The sequence below is a fragment of the Caloenas nicobarica genome, chromosome 34, assembly GCF_036013445.1.
Source record: "Caloenas nicobarica isolate bCalNic1 chromosome 34, bCalNic1.hap1, whole genome shotgun sequence".
In the NCBI taxonomy this organism is placed as follows: domain Eukaryota; kingdom Metazoa; phylum Chordata; class Aves; order Columbiformes; family Columbidae; genus Caloenas; species Caloenas nicobarica.
The window spans coordinates 2,618,328-2,645,402 of record NC_088278.1 but is presented as its reverse complement, the minus strand read 5'-3'; the positions used below and the strand labels follow the sequence as shown (position 1 = coordinate 2,645,402).

Genomic DNA, 27,075 nt, shown 5'->3' with positions numbered 1-27,075 from the left:
CCCAGGACACTGGCCTTGCCAGTTGCAGACACCAGGACACATGAGCCCCCGGGGCCGCAGCCTCATTCCAGATACTGGTACAGACCCCCCAGTCACACACATGCGCACACACTCTTATGTCCAGTCACTCTGGTCTCTCAGTTGCTGGCACCAATGACATACAGGCTGTCTGACCCCCTGGTCCTGCTCCAGTTGCTACACTCACACCCCCACGCTCACATGTTCACGCAGAGAAGAGATTTGCTCACATAGCAAAGACTTAGAAGTTAAGTTTAATGAGAAGACAGGACAGACTGCACTGGTTGGGGTCCTTCTCCAAACTTCCCATGGTAAGTCCTGTGTAATCCAAAGATGCTCTTCCCCTGCATCCCACGTCCTGCACCCCTAGGCAACAATCCCGTTAGTCTAAATGGTGATCCAGAGAGCTGCGCTCAGTGGCTCCTCTTGATGGGCTTCACACCTGGACAATGAGGCTGAGGGCTCTCCCAGGGTAGCCTTGGGACAAGATGTTCATTCCCCAGAGCCTGTAATTTGGGTTCCCACTTGCCAATGAGCCTCTGTGCTCTTCTTGGTTTTGGAGATGGGCTCCTGATGAGCTGGTGGCTCCCCAGTGATGGGGCTGAGAGCAGCTGGGGCAGGGTATTAACCGAGTTACTTCTCCTGCCATTGTTAGTGCCTTCTTTGTGTGTGAAGAGGAGGTTTTTATCACTTAACACAATGCAACGAGATAGGACAAGAGGAAATGGCCTCAAGTTGCAGCAGGGGAGGTTCAGATTGGATATTAGGAAAAAATTCTTCCTAGAAAGGGTTGTTGGGCATTGGAACAGGCTGCCCAGGGCAGTGGGGAAGTCACCACCCCTGAAGGTGTTTAAAAGGTGATTAGACAAGGTTCTTAGGGACATGGCTTAGTGCTAGAATTGGGTTGTGGTTGGACTCGATGATCCTGAGGGTCTCTTCCAACTGAAAGGATTCTATGATTCTATCAATCTCCTGAGGTATCTCTGTCTGGAGGTTACATACATATGCATTGGTATTATCTAACATATGATAGCAGATCACTGGAATTGCTGTCCAGAAATGCCTCATGATTAGGGGAAAAGCTGTGCTCTTGTACGGGCAATGGCTTCATTCAGGGCCAGTATCACAGCCTTGTTTCTAAGACTGTAGATGAATGGATTTAAGAAGGGGTACAGAACGGTGTTCAGCAATGCTACAAATCTACTGTTCTCCAAGGAAACAGCAACTGAAGGACACATGTAGAGAGCAATGCAGCTCCCATATCCAATTGCCAAGGTGGTGAGATGGGAAGAACATGTAGAAAAAGCTTTTTTCCTCCCAGAGGCTGTTGGAAGATGTAGAATACAGAAAAGGATGCACAGGTAAAATGCCAGAGTTAAACATAAGGAACCCAGAATGGCAAATGATAAGAAAACAGAGTCTATTTTCCAAAGCATGCTGGTGTCAGAGCAGGACAGTTTGAATAAGGGGGAGCTGTCACAGAAAAAGTGATGGATCTCATTTGAGCCACAGAAAGTCAGCTGGGAGAGGATGGCCAGGCGGTAACTCAAGAGTATGAAGCCTGTGACCCAAGTAGCAACAACCAGGTGGATGCAGAGCTGAGGCTTCATGATGGCAGCATAATGCAAAGGTTGGCAGATGGCAACACAGCGGTCAAAGGACATGACAACAAGTAGAATAAGCTCTGTACAGCCCAAGGCAAAATAGGAAGAGGATTGGGCAAAGCAGCTGCTTAGTGAGATTGTTCTCCTCCCAGAACCCAGGATCACAACCAACTTGATGCTTGTGGAGGATGTAAACCAGATTTCCAGGAAGGCCAGATTGCCAATGAAAAAGTACATGGGGGTTTGAAGGCGGTGATCTGCATACACGAGGAAAATGATGGTGGCGTTCCCCATCACTGTTGTCAGGTAAATGAGCAGAAACACCAGAGAGAGTAAGAGCTGCAGTCTTTGATCAAGCCCTGAGAAACCCTCTAGGATGAACTCAGTAACTGCAGTTTCATTTTCTGGTCCCATGTTGAATTTCGGTTCGTCATGCTGAGACAGGAACATGGCAAAAACCAAGTGTGATAATTCCACAGTCTGGGTGAAGGGCTCCCCAAAACTCTCTGCTTCTTTCCTTTCTTGCAGTCTTCCAATAGTACACAGATGGAGTACTTCAACCACTTCTCATACCCTGATATTTCTGCATCAAATTTCATTTGGAGTTCTGAGAATTTGTTATCTTCTTTCTATATTTTTCAAACACTCAGAAAGAATTTTTCCTTCAAAACAGAGAATTTTAAAGTCTGTTAGCTATTTTATCCCATTCCTGGCAAATTCCAAATGCACACAGGTCTTTTCCAAACATCTGTCACACCTATGTGCCTAAGTCATCTCTTTTATTGCGCAAATGCCAAACTATTACATCAAGTCAAATCAAATCAAATCAAATCTAATGTATGCTGAAAGCTTTTCTTTCTATTTTTCAGTACTTGCCTTTTTGGACTAGGAGTCCCTGAGTATCTACTGATTTCAGAATAAGCAGTATCAAGCATCTCTTTCGTAATCCCGTGCTTTCTTCCACAGCTTTGTGCTCTCTGTTTCTTCAGGAAAGGGGAGGGGAGGGCAGAATAGGGACCAAATATAACTCATCTTCTTTAGTTATGGTTCCACCCGGTCTCATCTGACATCCATCTGCACCGAAATGCAGTTACTTCCAAACAGTTGCTCATCGCTATCAAATATCCTGATCTAAACACAGACCAGGAGAATAGTGACTGGAAGAGATCTGTAACTTTTCTTTTGTGTGCCAGCTATAGGTTGGGAGGACCCAGCCTTGAGAGTTTTCTCCTCTCTCCATTGATTACACAGGGAGCCTTGGGAAAACAAATTCTCAAAGGCACCTGTTGTGAAGCAGGTGAAACTCACTATTCAAGTCTCAAATCTCCGATTCCTAAACTTATTTTGTTTTTTAAATCAAACTACACATGTAGGAGAAAGAAAGACAAAAAAATCCCACATATACAATAAAGACTGGTGTTTATCCCTTCATCTTTACATTTGTTTTCAGACATAGAACGGAGTGAGCAGATGGCTCCAAAACCAGAATAATTCAAAATGCAAGGGGAGAAGAGGGAGAGGAGGAGATGGTGGGTTTGAGGCGGTGAAACAAAGTTGTGTGGGTGTGCAAGCAGAGCTCTTCAGTCATTAGCCACCTGGGTGGTCCAAGGACTTTCCCATCTCATTGTCCACAGAGACAACAGGAGGAACTGGTCTGAGACAATGGATCAACTTGAAACCAAGTGACTGAGTTCAGTCAACCTCCTTCAATATCAACCACCTCCAAAATAAGCAAAAATTAGTCACCTTCAAATGAAATGTTGGCCTGACTCGTGTGGGATTTCTCCAGGTGGGATTCCAGACAGTGCTGGAGACGGGCAGATCCTGCTGTGCCTGGGCCTGTTTCCTGTGCATACAGGTAGTTATTAACATCCTGGGTGAAGAACCTCACTGTTTCAGAGATCCCTGTAGCAGTTTCTGCTGCAAAACTGAATAAAATTGAGTAACAGTAATTACTTAACTTGCTTGCACATGCCAGAGAGGATGTGCAGGACAACGGGCTGGCTGAATTTTAAGAACTCAGCAGAACTGTTGTACGGGGAGCCTCACTTGATCCAGTTGAAGACGCTGTTGCAAAGATCCTTGCAAAGGAGTCTCTTCCAATCTATGGGATTCCATAATTCAATGAATCTTTTCCTCAGAGAGCTCTTCAAAGAATAGGCAAGGAAATAAAAGAGACAGAGGGAAAGAAGTAGAGATACAAAATGTGCCAATACAAATTGAGAAGATCCTCTGAACAGTGTTTCCCAACTCAAACCATTGGTAGGCGATGTATTTTGGGAAATGGCTGCATAAAAACATTCACATAGAGACACAGTGTTTAATTAGCTTGCTGACACTTGCCCATGGTACTGTCAAAACAAACTAACTAACTAACTGACTATGAAGAGTTTCACGAAAATTGGCTTAAAAATACTAGCAGTTGTGGAAAGGAAGACTTTTTCTGCTATTACACAGAAGTCTTTTCCGCAGAGGGATCAACTATTTCCTAAAATCTCCGTTCAGGAATTGATTCAGTTGTTTGCACAGAGGTTGCCACCACTACGACCAACATACCCTGGAGTAGCTGAAGCACCATGTGGGACTGGGAAAAGTCTCCCAGGACCTATGGGAGCTGTTCTGGAGCACGAGCTGGTAGGCGTGAGCTGAGGTAGGGGACCTTAGGGGTGGTGCAGGGCTGCTGGGTGGGCTGAGCAGGGACCTCAGCAGCACAGCAGCCCATTGTGTCCCGTTGGATGCTGCTGTGAGGTCACTTCTGTCACAGGAACTGACTGACCAGCACCGGGAAGGCAAATACTCAGAGGTCATGAAGGCCATCAGAAAGCTGCTCCCAAGATGATGACAGATTTGGGAAGGTCAAGGGGAACTGGGACAAGAGAGACTGGAGATGTGGGGGAAGAAAGAATGGCTTGGCCAACAGAGATGAAAGATTTGGAGGGTTTCAGGTAATGGTGATGCTGCCGTGACATTGACTGTGAAAACATTCATGTTAGGCCCTTACCTGGGTTCTAAGCAGTAATCTTAAACTCTAACCTTAGCCCTAAATGCTAGTCCTCACCCTGACAGTAATGCACTACTTTAAACCCAAAGCTCAAAATTTACCTCTAAGCCAAATCCCAAGCCCATAACCCCTTATTCTTAGTCTTATGCTTTTACTCACTTTAATCCCTACCCTGTATCCCTAACCTTAAATTACCAGCCTTAACATTAGGCCTCACCACAACCCTCCCTTGACACTGACAACGCACCTAAGCAGATTGCCAGATGCCTAAATCCTAACCCAGAACAGCAAGCTCTAATCCTTAATCCCTGAATTGCACACCTCATCCCCAAAGCTCTCATTCCGTGCTCAACCCCCATCACCTCCAACCCCTCTCCCTACCCACCTTCAGCAGTTTGGCCCCCTGGGGCAAGCCAGGGTAATTCTGGAGCAGCCACGGGGCATCTGAAGAGGGATGTGAGGTTACAGGTACCTGACCAGCTGTCAGGCCCAAGAAGGAGATGAGCAGGATTGCTGGGACCAGGTCTATGGTGCCTCAGGGACTCATGGGCCAGCAAGGGGCACACGGCTGTGAGGTCACTTCCACCTGAGTACCTGGTAGGCCAGCTTCAGGCACATGACTGGTCTATGTGCATGTCCTTGAAGCTGTGCCTAAGGAACTGATAAACCACCAACATGCACGTACCTTGATTGTTGTTTGCAAGGTCTCTGCTGCCATAGTGCCTTGCAGGACTGGCATGGTGATGCACCTGGCAGTCAGAGAAAGACCACCAGCAGGTGCATGGGCTTGGCGGGTGACAATCATGTTACTTTTATCTGCAGCAGGCACATGTCTTTAGTCTCGTCCAGCAAGCTGAAAGGCCAACAGCAGGCGTGTGGCTTGGAAGATCATGGTGAGGATACTTCTTTCTGGTCAGCTGAGAGACCACAAGCGGGCTGACGGGCTGGGTCAAAGACTTTAAGGGTGGATTCTGAGATCATGGAACTTTGCTTGATAATGGGAAAGAGCAGAAGAAAGAGAAAATCTGCTGCAAAGTGCGGCTTAGAATGTGGAGACAGGGCATGAGGAGATAAAAATGTCACTTGAGGGCTGCACTGTGGTGCAAGAGGTCACCCAGAGGGAGTCTGCGATCAGCCCATGGCTTTGTGTTTCACGGAACAGCCAGGGAGGGTGGAAAGACATCAGTGACGTATGGAAATGCCATGGCGAGAGCAAGGTGGGGAAGAGATGGGTGTCTAGAGCCATGGGGAGAGAGGGGCAGGTGTGGGACAGTGGTGGTGGAGATGGCCAAGGGCTCTGGTAGGGCGGGAAGGCACCCACAGAACAGAGATCTCTGTCCACTTGGCCATGGCAGTTGTCTCTGCCACAGACCTGCGAGGAGACACATCCTCATGGCACAGGGGCCTCATTGCAGCCCCACAGGGAGGTGTCAGGCTGTTGTTCTTCACTCAGCATCACACCCACATCCCACTGCCCCAGGAAGAGCCACGCAGGAGGGACAGGATCTGCCTTGCCAGGGGCTGGGCTGAGGGCTTGGCCTTTCTGCCTCATAAATCGAACCAAAGGTTTTCTCAGCATCAGAACTGTCTGTACGTGACCTTTGCCTATCTGCCATCATGGCCTCCAAGTATCTGCTCTAACGACTCCATCAGGAGAGTTTGTTGGTAATTGCCGTCAGTTGGGCCAAGTAACGCTCCCAGACACTTTGGCATTTGCTTCTGACTTTACGTCCTTGAGAGGTTTTTTCAGTCTCCTCTCAGTATCTGAGGTTCATGGACTCAGCACCAAATGCACCATGGGGCTCATAAAAGTGGAGAAAGCCCTAAGGATCCGTGTGTCTACCATGATTTTTGAAAAGTCTTCAAGACTTGTACAGCAGAGAGGTTTTAGAAGTCCAGTTGAAGATTTCTATAAGCATTTAATAATTTTTATTTTCATATTTAAGGATTTTTTCATTACTTTTCAGTTTATGGAAGAGGTGATACCAGCATTTTCTAATTGATATTGATCCAGACTGTCTCCTAAGGAGGTCTGGACAGATTGGAAAAGTAGTCCCTTGAGGTCTGACACTGTGTGGACAACCTTGCTCCTCACCTCCCAACACCACTATTTCTGTCGTCGCACATCTGGGAGTTACATAACTTTTGCTTACATCAGACTTCTCCACTGAAGGCTGCAACTGGATGTTCAAGCCCCATTCCACAAATTTCCACCTGCTCTCATTAGAGAACTGGCTGCAAACAGGCACAAAAAGGTTTTGCTTGGTTTTGAACACACAAATTCAAATGTGATTAGATCATCAAAAAGATAAAACACAGGCCTCAGCTCTATGCCAAGTCCAAGCTGGCTCCAATGGGTTCCACCTTCCAGAAGGGAGAACCATGCAATAAATATTTTTGAGAGATAGATAGGAAATTATAAATATAAACACAATTAAAAGACATGGTGAATTTCTTCAGGCCAGAAGGAAATAACTGGAATGTGAGGGAGATGAAACACACGGAGTAAGAGATACAGTACTGGTGATGCAAAGACAAGGAAATATCAATATTTCCTCTCCTTCTGTTAATACACATCCTGAAAAATTCTCAGTTAGAAATCAAGGGAAAAGCTCAGACATTTTACTGAATGTACTTAATCATTTAAGTTGATTTAAAGGTTCTCATAAGATTTGAAATTTCTCAGGATTGCAGTCACTGTCCAGCCATGAGCACAGAACCTGCAGGAGACCAGAGGCCCTTGGGAGCTGCAGGCGGAGTTCCATCTGAACTGGGGGAGCCACCAGTGATGCCACTGAAGTCCCAGAGGACCTGGACAATGGCATCCAAACTATCAAACTTGAGTACAAACGGAGAAAACCTGAGACCATTGGGGAAAAAGTAACTGATGGTAGTTGTGAACTGGGGAAGAGAGTCGGGCAGAGAAAGGGAGGGATCAAGGTGGACTGTGGAAGAAGCAGCCTGTGGAAGAGTGGGGAGGAGAGGGATTCGAGGGACCAGCTGCCCGTGGGGAGGTGGCTGGTCAGTGCTGGTCTGGCCAAACCCCCTGCCTCATCACCATGGTCTGTCCTGCTTATTAGGCTGGTTTCAGTTGGGGTAGAGTTACTTATCTTCATAGTCACTTGTACGGGGCTGTGTGTTAAATCTGTGATGGAAACAGTGTTGATCACAGCCCAATATTTCAGTCATTGCTGAGCAGTGCTTGCACAGTATCAAGGTCTTTTAAGCTTCTCACGCTGAGAAGTGAGAGGAGGCAGGGGGTGTCCAAGAAATTGAGAGGAGACGCAGCTGGGACAGCTGACCCCAACTGACCAAAGGGGTCTTCCATACCATATGTAGTCATGCTCAGCAATAAAATCTGGGAGGAGAAGGGAGGGGAGAACACTCAGAGTGATGGCGTTTGTCTTCCCAAGTAACTGCTATGTGTGATGGAGCCCTGATTTTCTGGAGATGGCTGAACACCCACCTGCGAACGCAAAGCAGCGGGTGAATTCCTCATTTTTCTTTGATTGCACACACAGCTTTTGGTTTACCTATTAAACTCTCTCTTTTGGCTACCGCTGGCTGCTGATCCCTCATTTTCCTCCTCTTATCACTTTCCTCCTCTTTATCTCAATCCACGAGTTTTCTTTTACTTTTCTTATCCTTCTCCCGATCCTGCTGTGGGAGAGTGAGCGACTGACTGTGTGGTGCTGAGCGGATGACCAGGGTTAAACTACGACATTTCTTAAAGTCCCCTCCTGGCTATTTGCTGTGTGAGTGGGTTCACTGTTGCGTGTGGTTTTGGTCAATTCTAAGTGAGGGTAGCAAGGAGGAGGAGGACACCAGGATGTGAAGACACCCAGGGTTGGAATGGCCAAATGGGTAATATCTCTGAGTCTGGGCAAACACAAAGCCCAGGTCCACAGCTGGGGGAACACAGGAGCGTGTGAGACAGTGGATAAGTTCTGCCCAGGATGCATGGACCACTCGTGCAACCTTCACACCAGATCAGTCTGAGAGGGGCAACAGGACAGGGTCAGTTCTGTTGCTCATGGTTGTGTAAGTGCTGCTGTTGGTGTGGTGGCTGTGAGGGTGCTGTTGCCTGTTGGAGCTGGTCTGTATCAGACTGTCTGTGTCCATCTTTGTTTCCCTGCAGATACCTGCGTTTAGTGCTTTCCCTTTGATGACTCCACCTTGGGCCATATCTCACTCTGTGGGGTCCTGTCACTGCCCACCTCAGGCACAGCTGGTCCGTGTGTATCTCGTGGGCTCTCCAGGCAGCTCCAGATTCCTCTCCTGGAGGATTGTCCTCTGCCTCATCATGGACTGGGACGGTGCATATCTCCGTGACCATTCACCATCTCCACTGTCAACAGACAACAAGGGATGTGTCCTGCTGCATCCTGCTGTTGCCCTTGCCTATGGATCCAGCGAAGCAGCAGCCCGAATTCGCAGGTGTCAGAGAGGGAACGACCACTGAGTTGCCCATGGGCAGCCCCAAGGCCACCAGGGCTGCTCCTCCATGGGGCAGCATTTGCCTCCTGGACCCTCCTGCATCCTGGGGCTGCTCCCCCAGCTCCAGAGGATTGTGAAGAGGTGGGACATGAGACAAATTGTTTTCTGCTGCTTCATTTATTGAGTTTATCAAAAACTAAGGAGCGCATATACATATGTAGATGAGGTCTTTGGTTCAAAAAAAGACACGCAGGAGGCCAAGAATTATATTATTACAGACATGAACCAAGAAACAAAGCCCAGCAAAAGCACTATGGAAAAATATAGACACATAAGAAGAAAAGAAGGAAAGTTAGTCCTGGCTATTTCTCTTGCAGCCCTAGTGAAATAGTGTGAACCTTAGTAACCTAAAGTAGTCAGTATTGAAATATTTTCCTCAGGGCATCCTTGAGCTCCTGGTTCCTCATGCTGTAGATGAGGGGGTTCACTGCTGGAGGCACCACCGAGTACAGAACAGACACCACCAGGTCCAGGGATGGGGAGGAGATGGAGGGGGGCTTCAGGTAGGCAAGCATGCCAGCGCTGACAAACAGGGAGACCACGGCCAGGTGAGGGAGGCACGTGGCGAAGGCTTTGTGCCGTCCCTGCTCAGAGGGGATCCTCAGTACGGCCCTCAAGATCTGCACATAGGACAGCATGATGAAAATAAAACATCCAAAAACCAGAAAACCAAGGAAAGCAAGAAGCCAAATTTCCCTGAGGTAGGAGTGTGAGCAGGAGAGCTTGAGGATCTGGGGGATTTCACAGAAGAACTGGTCCAGGGCATTGCCCTTGCACAGTGGCAGTGAAAATGTATTGGCCGTGTGCAGCAGAGCATTGAGAAACCCACTGACCCAGGCAGCTGCTGCCATGTGGACACAAGCTCTGCTGCCCAGGAGGGTCCCGTAGTGCAGGGGTTTGCAGATGGCAACGTAGCGGTCGTAGGACATGATGGTGAGAAGAGAATACTCTGCACCAAACAAGAAAGCTAAAAAGAAGACCTGGGCAGCACAACCCGCATAGGAAATGAGCCTGGTATCCCACAGAGAGTTGGCCAAGGATTTGGGGACAGTGATGGAGATGGAGCCCAGGTCGAGGAGGGCGAGGTTGAGCAGGAAGAAGTACATGGGGGTGTGGAGGTACTGGTCACAGGCTATGGTGGTGATGATGAGGCCATTGCCCAGGAGGGCAGCCAGGTAGATGCCCAGGAAGAGCCAGAAGTGCAAGAGCTGCAGGTCCCGTGTGTCTGTGAATGCCAGGAGGAGGAACTGGGTGTTAGAGCTGCTGTTGGACATTTGCTGCCTGTGGGCATGAGGACTTGCGCAAGGAGGAAAAGACAGTGATGGTTCAGATGAGACTTTTCTGGGAAAACCAAAGTCATTTCCCACAGCCCCTCCCACAAAGACACTCTTTTCATTTTCCAGGAGAACGTCCTGGCTGGAGCCCTCGTCGGTGCTTGATGAGTGTGCAATGAAGAGCCGGGTCTCTGCCCAGGGGCTCTTGAGGAGTCAGCCTGAGCCTGTGTGATGGGGTGGGGCAGGGGCCAGTCCTGGGGTTCAGCTTTGTCAGATGGAACCGCTCCTGCTGCAGAAGGGACTGTCAGCATCTGTACCCCCAGACCTGAGAAACTGAGTTTGAGAGGTTTGGCGTTTCTACAGCTCCTTCTCCCCTCCCACCCTGGGGAGTGTTCTTGGGTGTCAGAAACCCTCAGCATTTCTGCTGCACTCAGGGAGAACAGAGCGAGTCCTGCGAGACCAGAGGATGCCTGTGGGTCAGTGCAGAGTGAGGGCAGCTGCTCTGTCCCTCTGTCTTGCTCCAGCTGCCCTGGGCTGGCACCTTTCTGAGATGTAGGCTGATCACACTGACATGTTACCCTGAAAAGCCACCAGGCACTGCTGAAAGCAGAGGGACCCACCACAGACCACAGCATGTCTCACCCTCTCCTAAGGTTTCAGTATCCCATGTTTATCCCGGAAACCACGGGTTTCACAAACCCAACAGCATTTTTTCTGTCACAGCATCTCTGTGCTCCTCCATAGGGCTTTCACATAACACAGAGAGGCTGTAGGACAGGTTTGCATCCTGGAGGGAAGCTCACAGCTTGGAATGAAATCTCAGGGACACAGCCAAGAGTCCTAATACTGGCATTTGATTCAGGGAGACTCAGCTCATTCCCCAGCCCCACACACTGCATTGCCCACAGCCCCACAGCTCAGAGGAAAGCTGGGACACGTGTTCCCATGGACACACCTGCAGGAAAGGACCCACAAGATCAGGCTGTGACTCTGCAGCTGAAACTCCCATCCCCAGAGAGCCTGACAGCAAGAACCAGATCACACCAGCAGTGACCCAGAGCAGTGGAGCAAGAAGGAAACTGCGGTGAGGGTGGGTGTGAGAGAGGCCAGGGCAGAGGCAGCCGGGCACTCAGACAGCGTCACCCTTCCCCAGCTGTGCAGCCACCTCCCACACACCAGCATTGCCGGGCAGCTGCTCTCAGCCCCTGTGCTCTGCAGAGGGAACTGGAGCTCTGGCTGCACAGGAGCTGCTTCATGCCTTGGAGCCCCCGGCCCTGAGGGCAGAGGCTTTGCTGGGTGGGAGAGGAGGCGAGGGGGCTGCTCACAGCGGGGATCTGCACTGCGGGGATCATACGGAGTTTTCTGTGTTCTCCCTCCCATAACAATTCCAGGTTTAGTTTCCTCTCATTTCTGATCATTTCCCTATTGCCTGGAGATTCTCCTCCTGGGAGGTGTTTCCCTGTCCATGTCTTTTCCCTGTCAGTGCTCACAGACCCCATCCCACCCTCTGTGCCCTCACCCTGGCCCTACAGATCCTGCCTGTTCACAGGGCACTGCCTGGGGGCATCTTCCTGTTTGCAGACTGGGGAAAAGGACAGGTCAGAGTAAGACTGACGAGTATAGCCAATGTGATGCTGGTGCTGTGCACAGGCAGAGCAGCAGCTGAAGGGATGTTATGAGGCTTCTGGCAGATGTGATGATTAATCGGAGTTGCAGTTCAGGAGTCACAGTGACTTGTTTAAGCATGAGAGCTCATTTTCATTTTTTCCTTTCCTGCACCCCGCAACCCTTGGGATAGGAAACTGAAAAGGCAGGCTCAGGAAAGCTCCCTATCTCTCTGGTAATCCTTGCATTGATCTTCTGCTTGAGGCATCCACTTGGAAAAATCCTGGGGGTGATCTGGAGCTGTGAGGAGCCCTGACCCACACAGCATCCTCTCCACAGCACAAGCACCTTTCCTGCCCTGATAAGGGTCGCTCCTTCCCCCCACAGCTTCTCCCCACAGCCCCGTGGGGATCTCCCCGGGCAGGCTGAGCGCTGACCCTGGCAGGCGGCAGAGTCCCTGCACCAGCACAGCCCTGGGGTGCAGGGACCCTGCTCTGCAGGACAGCCCTGGGCACCCCTGGCTGCTCACCCACCTTCACAGCTGTTCAACATTGCCTGCCAAGAGCCTCCTCCTTACTGATCCCTCAAGCTGTGCCTGTGCTAACTTGAGGAGATGCCTCCAGGAGCTACAGCTGCATTGCCCTGCACCCAGAGACTTACCATGGCAAGGGCTGCAAAGATTTCTCCTCCAGTGAGCTCTCAGTCATCCTCCCCATCCTGACCAACTTTCATCTCTCTCTGCCTTGCTCATCTCCCTGAGATCCCCAGGCAGAGCCCTCAGCCCTGCTGCGCTTTGCAGAGGAGCTGCTCCTGGGCAGAGCTGTCTCTCTGCAGCGCTGCCGCTTGCCATGAGCTCCCTGTGTCCCAGGAGCCCAGCCCAGCTCAGCAGCACAGGAGCAGCCCATGATGTCCCTTCCTCTGTCCCCTCTGGGCTCCCTCCAGCTGTCCCTGCGGCTCCAGGGTCACTTCCTTTGAAACAACCTCAAGTAATCAGTGATGTCGATTCTCTCTCTTCAGCAGTGACACTTCTTGCCAGCATTGTGTTCTTTGTATTAACAAGTAAATTGGTATGAGGATCATCTTTTCTTCTCTCATCATTAGGCAGGACAAAAAGAACGTTACAGGAAAGGATCTAATTTCTAAAAACTGGGGGAGGAATATGTTCACCTGAATGAATTTAGGCATTATATTTTGGTTTTATACTCATAGGTCTAGAGAGATATCCAGCAATCTTTTGGCCACGTCACGTCTGTGCTCTGAAGCAAAGCCTTTGCACACATGGGATCTTGGACACTTGGTACCAGGTTTCCACGGGGCAACTCAGAGGTTTCCTGGTGCCACAGCTGGGGTGGTTCAGCCCAGATGTGAGGCAATGTCCTCAGCCAGGGACCTGACTGGCTGAGCTGGAGCTGTCAGTGGTGCAGACAGAGCTGTGACACGGATGGAATAAACTGCCAAGGCAGGGTGGCAGAAGTTAGTTCATCTGGTCTTCAAGGACAGCAGCCTCCAAGCACAGCAGCAGGCCAGAGCAAAATTCAGTCTAGACCTGTAAGGCAATTCAAGGGCACCCTAATGAGCTGTTACTACTGCAGGAAGAGTTAAAGGAGAAACAAAGACACCGTGTGGGTACGGATTAATTTAATAAGGGAGAGAAGTGATATTCTCTGTGTCTCTGGTCCTCCATCTTCACCAGAAAGGTCTCCCAGGCCTCTGTGACTTGAGGCAGGAATCTGGAGAACAACCAGCAGTGGATGGGGATCAAGTCAGGGTCACTGGAACTAACACAATCCTGACCAGTCTATGGGACAGGAGGGGCAGCATCCCAGGAGCTGAAACAGCAGGACCATGTCACAGGGAGGCCACTCTCCACCTTCTTGGAAAGCTCATGGAGACTGGGGGGACTCCCTGACCACTGGCAGCTCTCACACATCGTGTGCACTTTTCAAAATGGCCAGTGGTTGAGTGCTGTGGTTTGCTTGCGGGGTGAAAATAAAACCGTGGCAGATGTATTGTTAACTCCCTCTTCCACCCCTTCCCCCTTCAGCCCCTCCCTCTCCCCTCATCCCACTAAGGACAGGCAATTGGGAGGAGGAAGAAGGACAGAGGCAAGAGAGTTGGAAAAATTAAAAATGTTTTACTAATGCTACTAATATGAAATAGAGAAAATAATACAAAATATACAAAACCAATCTTGAAAGTCCCGGCAACTGCTCTGGCAGATGTGGGGCCGGCACCCAAAGTCCTGGGCTGGACACTGCAGCCAACCGGAACTGGATTCAGTCTGTCACTAGCCCTCAGTTTGCAGGGACAACTCGCAAGGTCCTCTCCCAATGCTGGCCATAAGGAAAACAGGGACGAGATCCTCGTGATCCCCCACTTTTATATGAAGTATGACGTTAATGGGATTGAATACTTTAGTTGGTCAATTTTCAGTTCACCTCCTGCTTGCACATCTCGCGAGATGCATCATTATCAATGACCTTGCATTCCATTGCTATGTCTACCAAAACATGTATCTAACTTTCAGGAAAACTGCAGTTAGTAAGAAGACTTTAGATGACAGGGAAATTCACTAAAAGAGTAACTTGTTTCTGATAAAACCAGGACAGTGAGCAGGGTAACTAAAGGCTGTGTCCCAGAGCATGTCCACCCTGACCCCATTTCTGGGTGTCTGAAAGAGAAGGTGACAGGGGTTACCCAGGGCAGGTTGTCCCTGTCCATCCTCTTTGCTTTCTGTGAGGAAAGGACTGTGTTGCTGGATGCGGGGAGAACATTGATGGTCCGTTACCTGAAGTCAGCAAGGCATTCAGCATCATCCCGTGCAGTATTCTTCTGTATAAGGTAGGATAAAACCCTGAGTAATCTGGTCTGACCCTGCTTTGAGCAGGAGGTTGGTCAAGACACCTCCTGAGATCCCATCCAGCCTGAATGATGCTGTCCTTCCTTCCTCCTCATATTTTCAATTTAGAGAAATCTCTCAGGTTCCGTCTGATCACAGAAATACATCACATGAGGTGCAGGGCTGCTTTAAAAGTACCCAAACAGGCCTGACAACAACTTCTGCACTCTTTTCATTTGCCCAAACCCAAGTTCTTCTTTTTTGCTATACTCATGCCCAACTTGTTAACCCTTTCAGAGCAGGTTGCTCGAGAGGTGTCAGCATCCATGTACAGAGCCTGTACATCAGACAGATATCAAAGCCACCATTACAGAAATGATGACGAAGCACTTGACAAGCTCCTTGAACCCAGGAATCAGCATGTCTTGTCTCCTGAGATGCCATTGAACACCTGAACTTTAAGTGAAGAGTATGTGAGGTTTTTTTGTGCATCCTGTCTTGTCTCCTAAGCCATGTGGTACTTCAGGCTGTGAAGAGAATCAAAACCAGCCATTTGGCTGGGGTAGTTCCATTTTACATGGTGTCACACAGGGCAGATGAAGGAGCTCAGAAGTCCAGAGTCTGCTGCACAGTTGGGACTTTTGAGAATGGAAATGCAGGTAACAGTGTTGTGTCAGTGCACACTACATAAAGATTCTGGCTTCCTTTGTGCCTTTTTGCTGACCTGGGATCTGTTCCTTGGCCTTCTTTGTCTCAAAAAGAAACTATTCTCCTATGCCACCTCCACCTCACACCAGGGAAAAAAAAGGAGAAAAGTTATGAAAGAAGCATGATTTGGGGGTAATTCTGTCCAAGAGGTATACTCTTTATACAATAGAAAAAAAAAAAAGAGAGAAAAAGCATTGTTTTAAGAACTTCTCTCAAGACAACTACTGAGGTGTAGTAGATGTTTTGAAAAGCAAGAATGACTGTTAGGAATGAAACTAAAGACTTTTAGTTAATCATCATCATCAGTGAGAATAAGGAGTTCCCTGTTACTGTTATTAGTGGTAGTACCACTGTTCTAAAACATCCTTCAGAGCATCTCAATTTTTCCTGGGCTCCAAAGCTCAGCCTGCTCAGATTTTGGAAGGATTGCTTCAAACCCCTGTGACCCAAATCTCTACAACAGTCTTTCCTCAACAGTCTTTTACCCCAGGAAGGGTAAAACTTCCAATGTAGGCACCAAACCAGTGCCCAACCTGCCTGGATAGCCAGGAGAGCTGTGCAAAGCAACAGCTGCACTCAAGGGGAGTTGGAGGTGATGGGAATTGAAATGGTTTCACCCCAAATCATAGAATCATGGCATCATAGAATCATTTAGGCTGGAAAAGACCCTTAAGAACATGGAGTCCAACCATAAATCAAACACTGCCAAGGCCACCACTAAACCATATCCCTAAGTGCCACATCTCCACATCTTTTAAATAATTCCAGGGACGGAAGCTCAAATCTTTAGCTGGCGGGACACCATTGACTGCAGTTAGACATAAAATACTTGTCATGCCTGTGAGTTCAGACCTCGCTGGCAGAATGTCTCACACCCCTCACTGAGGAGAGCAGGGTGCTGGGGGGATGGGAGCACGTTTCAGTTTCCCAGGTCCCAGGACAGAGCCCAAACCATCCTTCCCTTCAACTCTCCCATCCAGTTTCTTGAGATGCAAAGTTGGTGGGCCTTCTGTGGATAGTCACGTGTAAAAGGCGTGAATAATCCTTCAAGTGTTTGTGTACTTTGTCTAGGAATGTCAGTTTTTAAAGAAAAAAAAAAAAGTTTAACATGCTTACATTTAAAGATCTGTAATATAGTACTCTGCGTCTGTGGTAGCCCCTCCAATGACAATTAAATAGGTATTTGCACTATAAGACCATACCTCATCCACAAGTACACATCTAAGTGGTTCAGATGAAGGCTGGTTTGGCAAAAGTCACCCTTTGTGTCCCCAGGTGCACGGACACTGCTCATGTGCCTCTGCAGAGAGTGGCAGAAGCTGGATCCCCTTCTCGGGACAGACTCCTTCCAGGAGAGACACAGGGGTAACTCATCAGGTCTTCATGGCAGTTCACTCAGCATCAGTTTTGACATATTGGGTGCTTCCTGTGACTACCCTTTCTGCACAAATGATCATAAAAAGACACCCATTTAGTAAGCCATGGTCATAAAGGGGCTGTTATGGACAAGAGAGCTCACCATGAACTCTGGGGAGAGCGAGGAAGTTTATAATAAGCACCAGGAAGAACCAAAGAGCTCAAGGCCTCTTCTGAAGAGCGGGAGGCCCTGAGCAGCAGAGATTGGCCATGTGTAGGTGTGGGAGAGGGTCAGGGCATGTCAGGGAGAAGCAATGAGATGGCTGATGGTTTAGTGAACCCTTACAGCCATGGCTGAGCCCAGGAATGGAAAGCAGTTGTTGTCTGCAGGTGGAGGAGGAATAGGAGCAAGACTTTCCTGGGAATATGGAAGGAAGGAAGAAAGGCCTCTCTTGGGCTAATCATATATGGCAGTGACATGGCAGATACATGTTTGGTGCCATACATGGCAGATAAAACTAACACCAGAGGCAATGTAGGCCCACTGATGAACGGGGTGGGTGCCCTGGTGACAGAAGATACAGAGAAGGCAGAATTACTGAATGCCTTCTTTGTCTCTGTCTACTCTGCCGGAGGCTGTCCTGAGGAGCCCCGTACCCCTGAGGCCCCAGAGGAAGGCAGGGCAATGGAGGAGTCTGCCTCAGTTGATGAGGACTGGGTTAGGGAGCAATTAAGCAATCTGGACATCCATAAATCCATGGGTCCAGATGGGATGCACCCGCGGGTGCTGAGGGAGCTGGCTGAAGTCATTGCTGGACCGCTCTCCATCATCTTTGCCAAGTCTTGGGAAACAGGAGAGGTGCCTGAGGACTGGAGGAAAGCAAATGTCACTCCGGTCTTCAAAAAGGGCAAGAAGGAGGACCCGGGCAACTATAGACCGGTCAACCTCACCTCCATCCCTGGGAAAGTGATGGAACACCTTATCCTTGGTGCCATCTTAAGACATATCAAGGATAAGAGGGTCATCAGGGACAGTCAACATGGCTTCACCAAGGGGAAGTCGTGTTTGACCAACCTCATAGCCTTTTATGAAGACGTAACAAGGTGGATTGACGATGGCAGAGCAGTGGATGTGGTCTACCTTGACTTCAGCAAAGCATTTGACACCGTCTCCCACAGCATCCTCACGGCAAAACTGAGGAAGTGTGGACTGGATGATCGGGTAGTGAGGTGGACTGCAAACTGGCTGAAGGAGAGAAGCCAGAGAGTTGTGATCAATGGGGCGGAGTCTGGTTGGAGGCCTGTATCTAGTGGAGTGCCTCAAGGGTCAGTTCTGGGACCAATACTGTTCAATATATTCATCAATGACTTGGATGAGGGAATTGAGTGTACTATCAGTAAGTTTGCTGATGACACCAAGCTGGGAGGAGTGGCTGACACGCCAGAACGCTGTGCTGCCATCCAGCGAGATCTGGACAGGCTAGAGAGTTGGGCGGGGAAAAATTTAATGAAATATAACAAGGGGAAATGTAGAGTCTTGCATCTGGGCAGGAACAACCCCAGGTTCCAGTACAGGTTGGGGAATGACCTACTAGAGAGCAGTGTAGGGGAAAGGGACCTGGGGGTCCTGGTGGACAGCAGGATGACCATGAGCCAGCACTGTGCCCTTGTGGCCAAGAAGGCCAATGGCATCCTGGGGTGTATAAGAAGGGGGGTGGTTAGTAGGTTGAGAGAGGTTCTCCTTCCCCTCTACTCCGCCCTGGTGAGACCTCATCTGGAATATTGTGTCCAGTTCTGGGCCCCTCAGTTCAAGAAGGACAGGGAACTGCTGGAGAGAGTCCAGCGCAGGGCCACAAAGATGATGAAGGGAGTGGAGCATCTCCCTTATGAGGAAAGGCTGAGGGAGCTGGGTCTCTTTAGCTTGGAGAAGAGGAGACTGAGGGGTGACCTCATTAATGTTTATAAATATATAAAGGGTGGGTGTCACGAGGATGGAGCCAGGCTCTTCTCGGTGAAAACCAACAGTAAGACAAGGGGTAATGGGTTCAAGCTGGAACACAAGAGGTTCCACTTAAATGTGAGAAGAAACTTCTTCTCAGTGAGGGTGACAGAACACTGGAACAGGCTGCCCAGGGGGGTTGTGGATTCTCCTTCTCTGGAGACATTCAAAACCCGCCTGGACGCCTTCCTGTGTAACCTCACCTAGGGGTTCCTGCTCTGGCAGGGGGATTGGACTAGATGATCTTTCGAGGTCCCTTCCAATCCCTGACATTCTGTGATTCTGTGATTCTGTGACATTTCCATCTTGTGGGCATGGCTGTGCCTGGGAGATGGGGAATGGCTGCTGCTGGGGTGGCTGTGCTCAGGCATGGCCCATGAGCTGACCCTGCTCTGCTCCTCTCTTACACCGCCCAGTCCTGGATGGACCTCAGGAAATATCCATGAACCTGGTGGATGCATGAACATCCTGGAGTGATGGGATATGGATCCAAATAGAGGATTCAAGCAAGTTTGAGACTGGGACATTGAGGTGATTGGTGACCATTGCCATATAAAAGAAGATTGATGAGTTGTGAAGAACTCACAGGCATTTCCAACTCCACAGAAAACCAGAGCCTTGCAGCTAAAGCAACAGCACTTGACATAAAACCCACCCCCAAAACACAAAACACTCACACTGACCCCACGAAAAGCCTTGAAAAACATTTGAGAAAAATCTACCAGGTCCCAGGGGTCAAGTCTCGGCCATTCTGGTGATAAACAAGCATCAAGGGCTGACAGGGCATCAGAGTCACCTCCACATTGCCCTCACCACCCGTAACCAGTGTCTCCAAGTCTTTGCTTCACGAGCCTCCAGGGACAGGGACCTCGACTGGTTGTTTCCTTCACAGCTGCGTCAGTGCTGGCCCTTCATGGGGTCCCAAGCACCCTCAGAAACTGGAGTTCCACTTCTGCCTTTCACTTCATCAGAGGTTTGTTCCTTCTTTCAGCAGCTGCAGTTCAGGATCACGGCAGCAGAGGGCTCATTAACATCCAAAATGCCCTTACAAGCCAAGGCTCTGTGCATCCTTTTCCTAAAGGCTTCAAGTCTGGTCTGGATGACTAGGGAGATTTCAGGAATAGCCAAATAGAGAGCATTTCCATAATAAAGAAGAATAAATCAGTATTTCTTCTACTGTCTTTGCCCCTCTCCCTCCTCCTCGTTTCCCAAAGAGGTGGTATCTTATTGATCTGGAGCATTTTCTGATGAAGACAAAACAATATGTGTAGGAAAGTGGGTGCCTGATGCGCCACTTGAGTGAGGAGACAGGCCAGGACAGCTCAAGAGGAATCACACTCCTCTGGAGCACAAGGCTGTCCTGCAAGGTTTCTCAGATTTCCTGAGTTCCTTCACCCATCAGACAGACTTCCATGTCACCACCTCTATTGGCTGCTGTCCCTCAGTATGTCAAAGTCTTCTCCTCTGGAGCCCACCAGCCTGCGCTCTGCTGCTGGCCTTCCTCCCTCCCCTCTGGTGCCTGGAATCCCACTGTTGCCTGGTCACCACAGCCAAGGTGGACACTGATGTTCACATCCCTCACCAGCTCTTCTTTGTTTCCCAGTTCCAGATCCAGGTGAGCATCACCCTTGTTGTCCCACCAGGCAGCCATGTTAAGCAGTTGGCCCAAGATCTTCTGGACTGTTGATACCCACTGCTTTGCCTGGCCAGTGAATGCCAGGGCAATTACAGTTCCCTATAGGAACCTGCTCATTTACTGGTGACTTCCTCAGGTTGCTGACAGAAGATCTTTTCCATTTCTTCTCCATGATCAAGTAGTTTGTAACATCCAACACATTGTCACCGTCTACTGGGTTTACATGGCAAAGTCTTGTAACTGGGGATGAGTGTGGGCGTGCTACAGTTGTCACCTCTCTGAGAAGACAACAGGAGTTTGACCGGCATCAGGCAGAGCCAATTTCAGCTGGCTCCAAGATGGACCCACTCCTTGCCCAGACTGAGCCACTCAGGGATGCTGGCAGCACCTCTGTGATATTGTATTTGAGAAAGGGTAAAAAATGCTGCACAACAGCAGGTGGGAGAGAGCAGGGAGGAAATGTGAGAGAAAAATCACTGCAAACACCAAGGTCATATCCCATAGGACCCAAGTAGGTCCTTCAGCAGGCCAAAGCCTGCTCTCCTGAAATCCTGCTCTTTGCCTTGTTATCATCTCCCAGGAGCCTCAACTCTACTTTCCCAGCCCTGACTGTTCCATCCCTGACCATCCCTTTCTGGTTTGTAAGTGTGAAGTCCCACAGGGCACCTCACCTCACTGACTCCTCAGCCACCCGTGTCAGGAAGATGTTGTCCATGAGCTCCAAAACCCTCCTGCATGGCTGGTACCTTGCGGATATTGGGATATCTTAGGTCTGCCATGAGGACACAGCCCTGGAAACATGAGGCTTCTTTCATTTGTCTGAAGGAGGCCTCATCTAATTCCTCTTCCTCATCAGTGAGTCAGCAGCTGATGTCCACCCACCACAACATTGCCCATGTGGTTCTGCCCTCTCACGCTGAGTCCTCAACCTCCAGCTGACATTGTCTGTCCCCAGGCAGAGCTCCACACCTTCCTGATGTTCCCCCACATGAAGGGAAAATTCCCTCTAAATCCAGACCTCGGGAATTATGAGTACCAGACCCCCAAGATCCCACACTTTCTCCAGGAGGGGCTATTTGTAGCGCCCTGTAACTCCTCATGCTGTTTTCTTAGGAGGGACAACCTCATCAGGATAAGCCATCTGCATGCAAATATTAATAGCTGAGCAAATGGAGCTTCAGTCCAGGAGAGTCCAGACCTGGCGAAAAGCTTGGTTTTGCAATCAGAAAGCTCTGAAGTTTTAAAAGGAGAAGTGGCCAGTCCTGTACCGGGGCAGGAGAATAACCCCATCCATCAGGAGAGAGCAGGACCTGACACGCTGAGCAGGGACCCTGAGGAGAAGGGCCTGGGCGCTACAAGGGCCGCCACACAAGCCCGTGCTGCACGCTCACCATGAACAAGGCAGCTGCACACGGGGCTGCATGAGGAGGAGCGTGGGGACCCAGACACCTGGAGTTCTCATCCCATTCGGTTCAGCACTGGTGTGACCCCACACACACAGGTGTGTGCCAGTGTGCGGCTCCCAGTTTGGAGAAGCAGGGAGGAACTGGAGAGTGCAGGGCTGTGCCAAGGCAGGGTTCAGGACTTTGTGCACATGGTGTGGGATGCTGAGGGACCTGGGCTGCTCTGGCCCAGCAGCGCTGGGGAGGCTGCAGCAGTGTAGGAGTAGCCTGAGAGTGCCGGAAGGGTGGTTTCAGAGATGGTGGAGGTTTTCTTCATAGTGGGAAAGCGCATGAGAAAGAAATAATGGCACAAAGTGCAGCTGGGGAGGTCCAGGCTGGACATGAGCAGCAAGGAATGTGAGTGGAAGGGCAGTGCTATGGTGGAGCAGGTCACCCAGAGGGAGTCTGCATCAGCCCAAGGCTTTGTGCTTCAAGGAACAGCTGGGGAGGATGGAGAGAGATCAGCAAAGGAAGGAAGATGCTCAGACAAGAGCAAGGTGGGGCAGCAGGGGGGATGTCTCCAGCCTGCAGGGAAAGAGGTGCAGGAGATGCCACAGCATAGGACATGCTGCCGTGGAGATGATCAAGGGATGTAAAGAGGTTTAAAGCGCCCAACAGACATGAGCCCCTTCTCCTCTTGGCTGTGGCTGTTGTCTCCAGCTCTGATGCCTGTGAGGAGACACCTTGTCCTTACAGCGCAGGGGCCTCATGGCCTCCTTGTCCCCAGCCAGGAACCTGGGAGGTGTGGGACCATAGTCCTGCCCTTGGCCTTGCACAGCCCCACATCACACTGTCCCAGGAAGGGCCCTGGGCAACGTGGGAGGGACAGGATCTGCCTTCCCAGGGCTGGGGGTCAGGGCTTGGCCCTTTGATTAATGAAACACATCCAGGTGTACTGATCATCAGAGAGAACTTCACCTTGCTTGTCCTGACCTGCCATCTCAACCTCCAGTTTTCTTCTCTAACCAGACCCTGGGGTCAGTTCCTCAGTAGTGTTCCTCAGTGGGACCCATTAACATTACAAGAAACTTTGGAGTTTGAATCTGACTTTTGACTTCTTGAGAGGTTTCTTCAACTTCCTCCAGGGTCTGAAGTTCATAGCCTCAGCACCAAACCCACCAGAGGGGTCATTAAAGCGCCTTGGGCTGCTCCTGTGCTGCTGAGCTGGGCTGGGCTCCTGGGACACAGGGAGCTCATGGCAAGCGGCAGCGCTGCAGAGAGACAGCTCTGCCCAGGAGCAGCTCCTCTGCAAAGCGCAGCAGGGCTGAGGGCTCTGCCTGGGGATCTCAGGGAGACGAGCAAGGCAGAGAGAGATGAAAGGTGGTCAGGATGGGGAGGATGACTGAGAGCTCACTGGAGGAGAAATCTTTGCAGCCCTTGCCATGGTAAGTCTCTGGGTGCAGGGCAATGCAGCTGTAGCTCCTGGAGGCATCTCCTCAAGTTAGCACAGGCACAGCTTGAGGGATCTGTAAGGAGGGGGCTCTTGTCAGGCAATTTTGAACAGCTGTGTAGCTGGGTGAGCACCCAGGGGTGGCCAGGGCTGTCCTGCAGAGCAGGGTCCCTGCACCCCAGGGCTGTGCGGGGGCAGGGACTCTGCCGCCTGCCAGGGTGAGCGCTCAGCCTGCCCCGGGAGATCCCCACGGTGCCGTGGGGGCTCACAGCTCCAGATCACCCCCAGGATTTTTCCAAGTGGATGCCTCAAGCAGAAGATCAATGCAAGGATTACCAGACAGATAGGGAGCTTTCCTGAGCCTTTCTTTTCAGTTTCCTATCTGAAGCGGTGAGGGGTACAGGAAAAGAGAAAAGGAAAATGAGCCCTCCTGCTTAAAAAAGTCACTGAGACTCCTGTACTGCAACTTTAAGTGATCGGTATGTCTGCCAGAAGCCTCATAACATCCCTTCAGCCGCTGCTCTGCCTGTGCACAGCACCAGCATCACATCTGCTGAACCCGTCAGCCTTAGTCTGACCTGTCCTGTTTTCCAACCTGCAAACAGGAAGATGCCCCCAGGCAGTGCCCTGTGAACAGGCAGGATCTGTAGGGCCAGGGTGAGGGCACAGAGGGTGGGATGGGGTCTGAGTGCTGACAGGGAAGAGACATGGACAGGGAAACACCTCCCAGGAGGAGAGTCTCCACACAGCAGGGAAATGATCAGAAAGGTGAGGAAACTAAACCCAGAATTGTTATGGGAGGGAGAGCAGATCCCTCCTGTGAGCAGCCCCCTCGCCTCCTCTCCCACCCAGCAAAGCCTCTGCCCTCAGGGCCGGGGGCTCCAAGGCATGAAGCAGCTCCTGTGCAGCCAGAGCTCCAGTTCCCTCTGCAGAGCACAGGGGCTGAGAGCAGCTGCCCGGCAATGCTGGTGTGTGGGAGGTGGCTGCACAGCTGGGGAAGGGTGACGCTGTCGGAGTGCCCGGCTGCCTCTGCCCTGGCCTCTCTCACACCCACCCTCACCGCAGTTTCCTTCTTGCTCCACTGCTCTGGGTCACTGTTGGTGTGATCTGGTTCTTGCTGTCAGGCTCTCTGGGGATGGGAGTTTCAGCTGCACAGTCACAGCCTGATCTTGTGGGTCCTTTCCTGCAGCTGTGTCCATGGGAACACGTGTCCCAGCTTTCCTCTGAGCTGTGGGGCTGTGGGCAATGCAGTCTGTGGGGCTGGGGAATGAGCTGAGTCTCCCTGATTCAAATGCCATCATTAGGACTGTTGGCTGTCTCCTTGAGTGTTTTTTTTCCAAGCTGTGAGCTTCCCTCCAGGATGCAAACCTGTCCTATAGCACGTTAGCATTATCTGAATTACTCATGCAGAAGTGCAGAGATGCTATGATGGAAGAAATGCTCTTTGGTTTGTGAAATGAGCCGTGTGTGTCCTGGGATAGAAGTGGGGTGCTGAGACCTGACGAAAGCGTGAGACATGTCATGGTCTGAGGTGGATCCCTCTGCTCTCAGCAGTCCTGGTGGCTTTTCAGGGTAACATGGCAGTGTGATCAGCCTCCATCTCAGAAAGGTGCCAGCCCAGGGCAGCTGGAGCAAGACAGAGGGACAGAGCAGCTGCCCTCACTCTGCACTGACCCACAGGCATCCTCTGGTCTCGCAGGACTCGCTCTGTTCTCCCTGAGTGCAGCAGAAATGCTGAGGGTTTCTGGCACCCGAGAACACTCCCCGGGGTAGGAGGGGACACAGAGCTGTAGAAACACCAAACCTCTCAAACTCAGTTTCTCAGCCCTGTGGGTACAGATGCTGACAGTCCCTTCTGCAGCAGGAGCGGTTCAATCTGACAAAGCTGAACCCCAGGACTGGCCCCGGCCCCACCCATCACACAGGGTCAGGCTGACTCCTCAAGAGCCCCTGGGCAGAGACCCTGCTCTTCATTGCACACTCATCAAGCACCGACGAGGGCTCCAGCCAGGACGTTCTCCTGGAAAAAGAAAAGAGTCTCTTTGTGGGAGGGTCTGTGGGAAATGGTTTTGGTTTTTCTCATCTAAACCGTCACTGTCTTTTCCTCCTTGCACAGGTCCTCATGCCCACAGGCAGCAAATGTCCAACAGCAGCTCCATCACCCAGTTCCTCCTCCTGGCGTTCACAGACACACGGGAGCTGCAGCTCTTGCACTTCTGGCTCTTCCTGGGCATCTACCTGGCTGCCCTCCTGGGCAACGGCCTCATCATCACCACCATAGCCTGTGACCAGCACCTCCACACCCCCATGTACTTCTTCCTGCTCAACCTCGCCCTCCTCGACCTGGGCTCCATCTCCATCACTGTCCCCAAATCCATGGCAAACTCTCTGTGGGATACCAGGCTGATTTCCTTTGCAGGATGTGCTGCCCAAGTCTTCTTTGTAGGTTTCTTGATTAGTGCAGAGTATTCTCTTCTGACCATCATGTCCTACGACCGCTACGTTGCCATCTGCAAACCCCTGCACTACGGGACCCTCCTGGACAGCAGAGCTTGTGTCCACATGGCAGCAGCTGCCTGGGCCACTGGGTTTCTCCATGCTCTGCTGCACACAGCCAATACATTTTCACTGCCACTGTGCAAGGGCAATGCCCTGGACCAGTTCTTCTGTGAAATCCCCCAGATCCTCAAGCTCTCCTGCTCAGACAGCTCCCTCAGGGAACTTGGGCTTATTGTGGTTAGTGCCTGTCTAGTTTTTATGTGTTTTGTGTTCATCATACTGTCCTATTTGCAGATCTTCAGGGCTGTGCTGAGGATCCCCTCTGAGCAGGGACGGCACAAAGCCTTTGCCACGTGCCTCCCTCACCTGGCCGTGGTCTCCCTCTATGTCACCACTGCCTTGTTTTCCTACCTGAAGGCCCCCTCCATCTCCTCCCCATCCCTGGACCTGGTGGTGTCTGTTCTGTACTCAGTGGTGCCTCCAGCACTGAACCCCCTCATCTACAGCATGAGGAACCAGGAGCTCAAGGATGCCCTGTGGAAACTCATATCTTAGTGTTTTCTGAAGCAATAAACCGCTCATCTCCTTCTACACAGCAGTTTTAATGTAATTGGTTACAGGTCCAGCCTCTCATCTGTATTTTCTCTTGTTATTAGCCTTTTTTTAAATTGTGATAACATTTTCATCCCCTTTCTAATTCACTGTCTGCTTTTCTTTTATAACCCCTGGCTGTGTAAATGAGGAGCCATGATCTGTGTGTATTTAAACAAAATAAAGCATCCTGTAGTGACTTGTTTTTCAATATATATCCTTCCTGCAAGGCCTGTTTGGAGCTGCAGGGACAGCTCTTGTGTACATGGGAGGAGGGGAAAAGAGTCCAGCCTGGCAGCACTGCCAGGGAGCACCAGCGCTTGGCCTTCCAGAGCTGTTCTCCTTCCACTCTCACACTCCCCTTCTCATCCCTTGTGTTGGTGCAAGGCCTGAGTGCTCTGGCAGCCTGGTCACCATCCTGCTGTGTGTGAGTCCTGTGAGCGCAGGCAGGGACAGGCAATGGGCACTGCTGTGACAGAGCTGGCCTCACAACAGCCTTTCCAGAAAGAAACGTGATCTCCTATGGGCAGGCCCTCAAGGTTTAGGTCTTTTTACAAAGCTTCTCTCAAAAACTTGGCCACGAAAGTGGCCACAGACGCAAACAGCAGGGTACAGC

The 27,075-nt window shown here is 50.5% G+C and overlaps 3 protein-coding genes across 3 annotated transcripts; 1 reads left to right on the top strand and 2 right to left on the bottom strand.

Moving 5' to 3' along the window:
• Positions 1 to 1,088: 1,088 nt before the first annotated feature.
• On the bottom strand, positions 1,089 to 2,072 carry LOC136000648 (olfactory receptor 6F1-like). Its single transcript, XM_065654577.1, has one exon. It carries the CDS (start codon positions 2,070 to 2,072, stop codon positions 1,089 to 1,091), a length of 984 nt encoding a protein of 327 aa, XP_065510649.1.
• A 4,322-nt stretch (positions 2,073 to 6,394) lies between these two features.
• On the bottom strand, positions 6,395 to 10,361 carry LOC136000689 (olfactory receptor 14J1-like; the record flags this gene model as incomplete). Its single annotated transcript, XM_065654621.1, has 2 exons — positions 6,395 to 6,494; positions 9,487 to 10,361. Coding segments are annotated over 2 exons (975 nt in total), but the record flags the coding sequence as incomplete, so codon positions are not given.
• Positions 10,362 to 25,508: 15,147 nt separating this feature from the next.
• On the top strand, positions 25,509 to 26,423 carry LOC136000696 (olfactory receptor 14J1-like). The gene has a single exon (XM_065654629.1). The coding sequence runs from the start codon at positions 25,509 to 25,511 to the stop codon at positions 26,421 to 26,423; it is 915 nt and encodes a 304-aa protein (XP_065510701.1).
• The last annotated feature ends 652 nt before the right edge of the window (positions 26,424 to 27,075 follow it).

Bases quoted from the DNA above. Each gene is read 5' to 3' on its own strand.
- LOC136000648 (XM_065654577.1), bottom strand. From the start codon at position 2,072: ATGTTCCTGTCTCAGCATGACGAACCGAAATTCAACATGGGACCAGAA.
- LOC136000696 (XM_065654629.1), top strand. From the start codon at position 25,509: ATGTCCAACAGCAGCTCCATCACCCAGTTCCTCCTCCTGGCGTTCACA.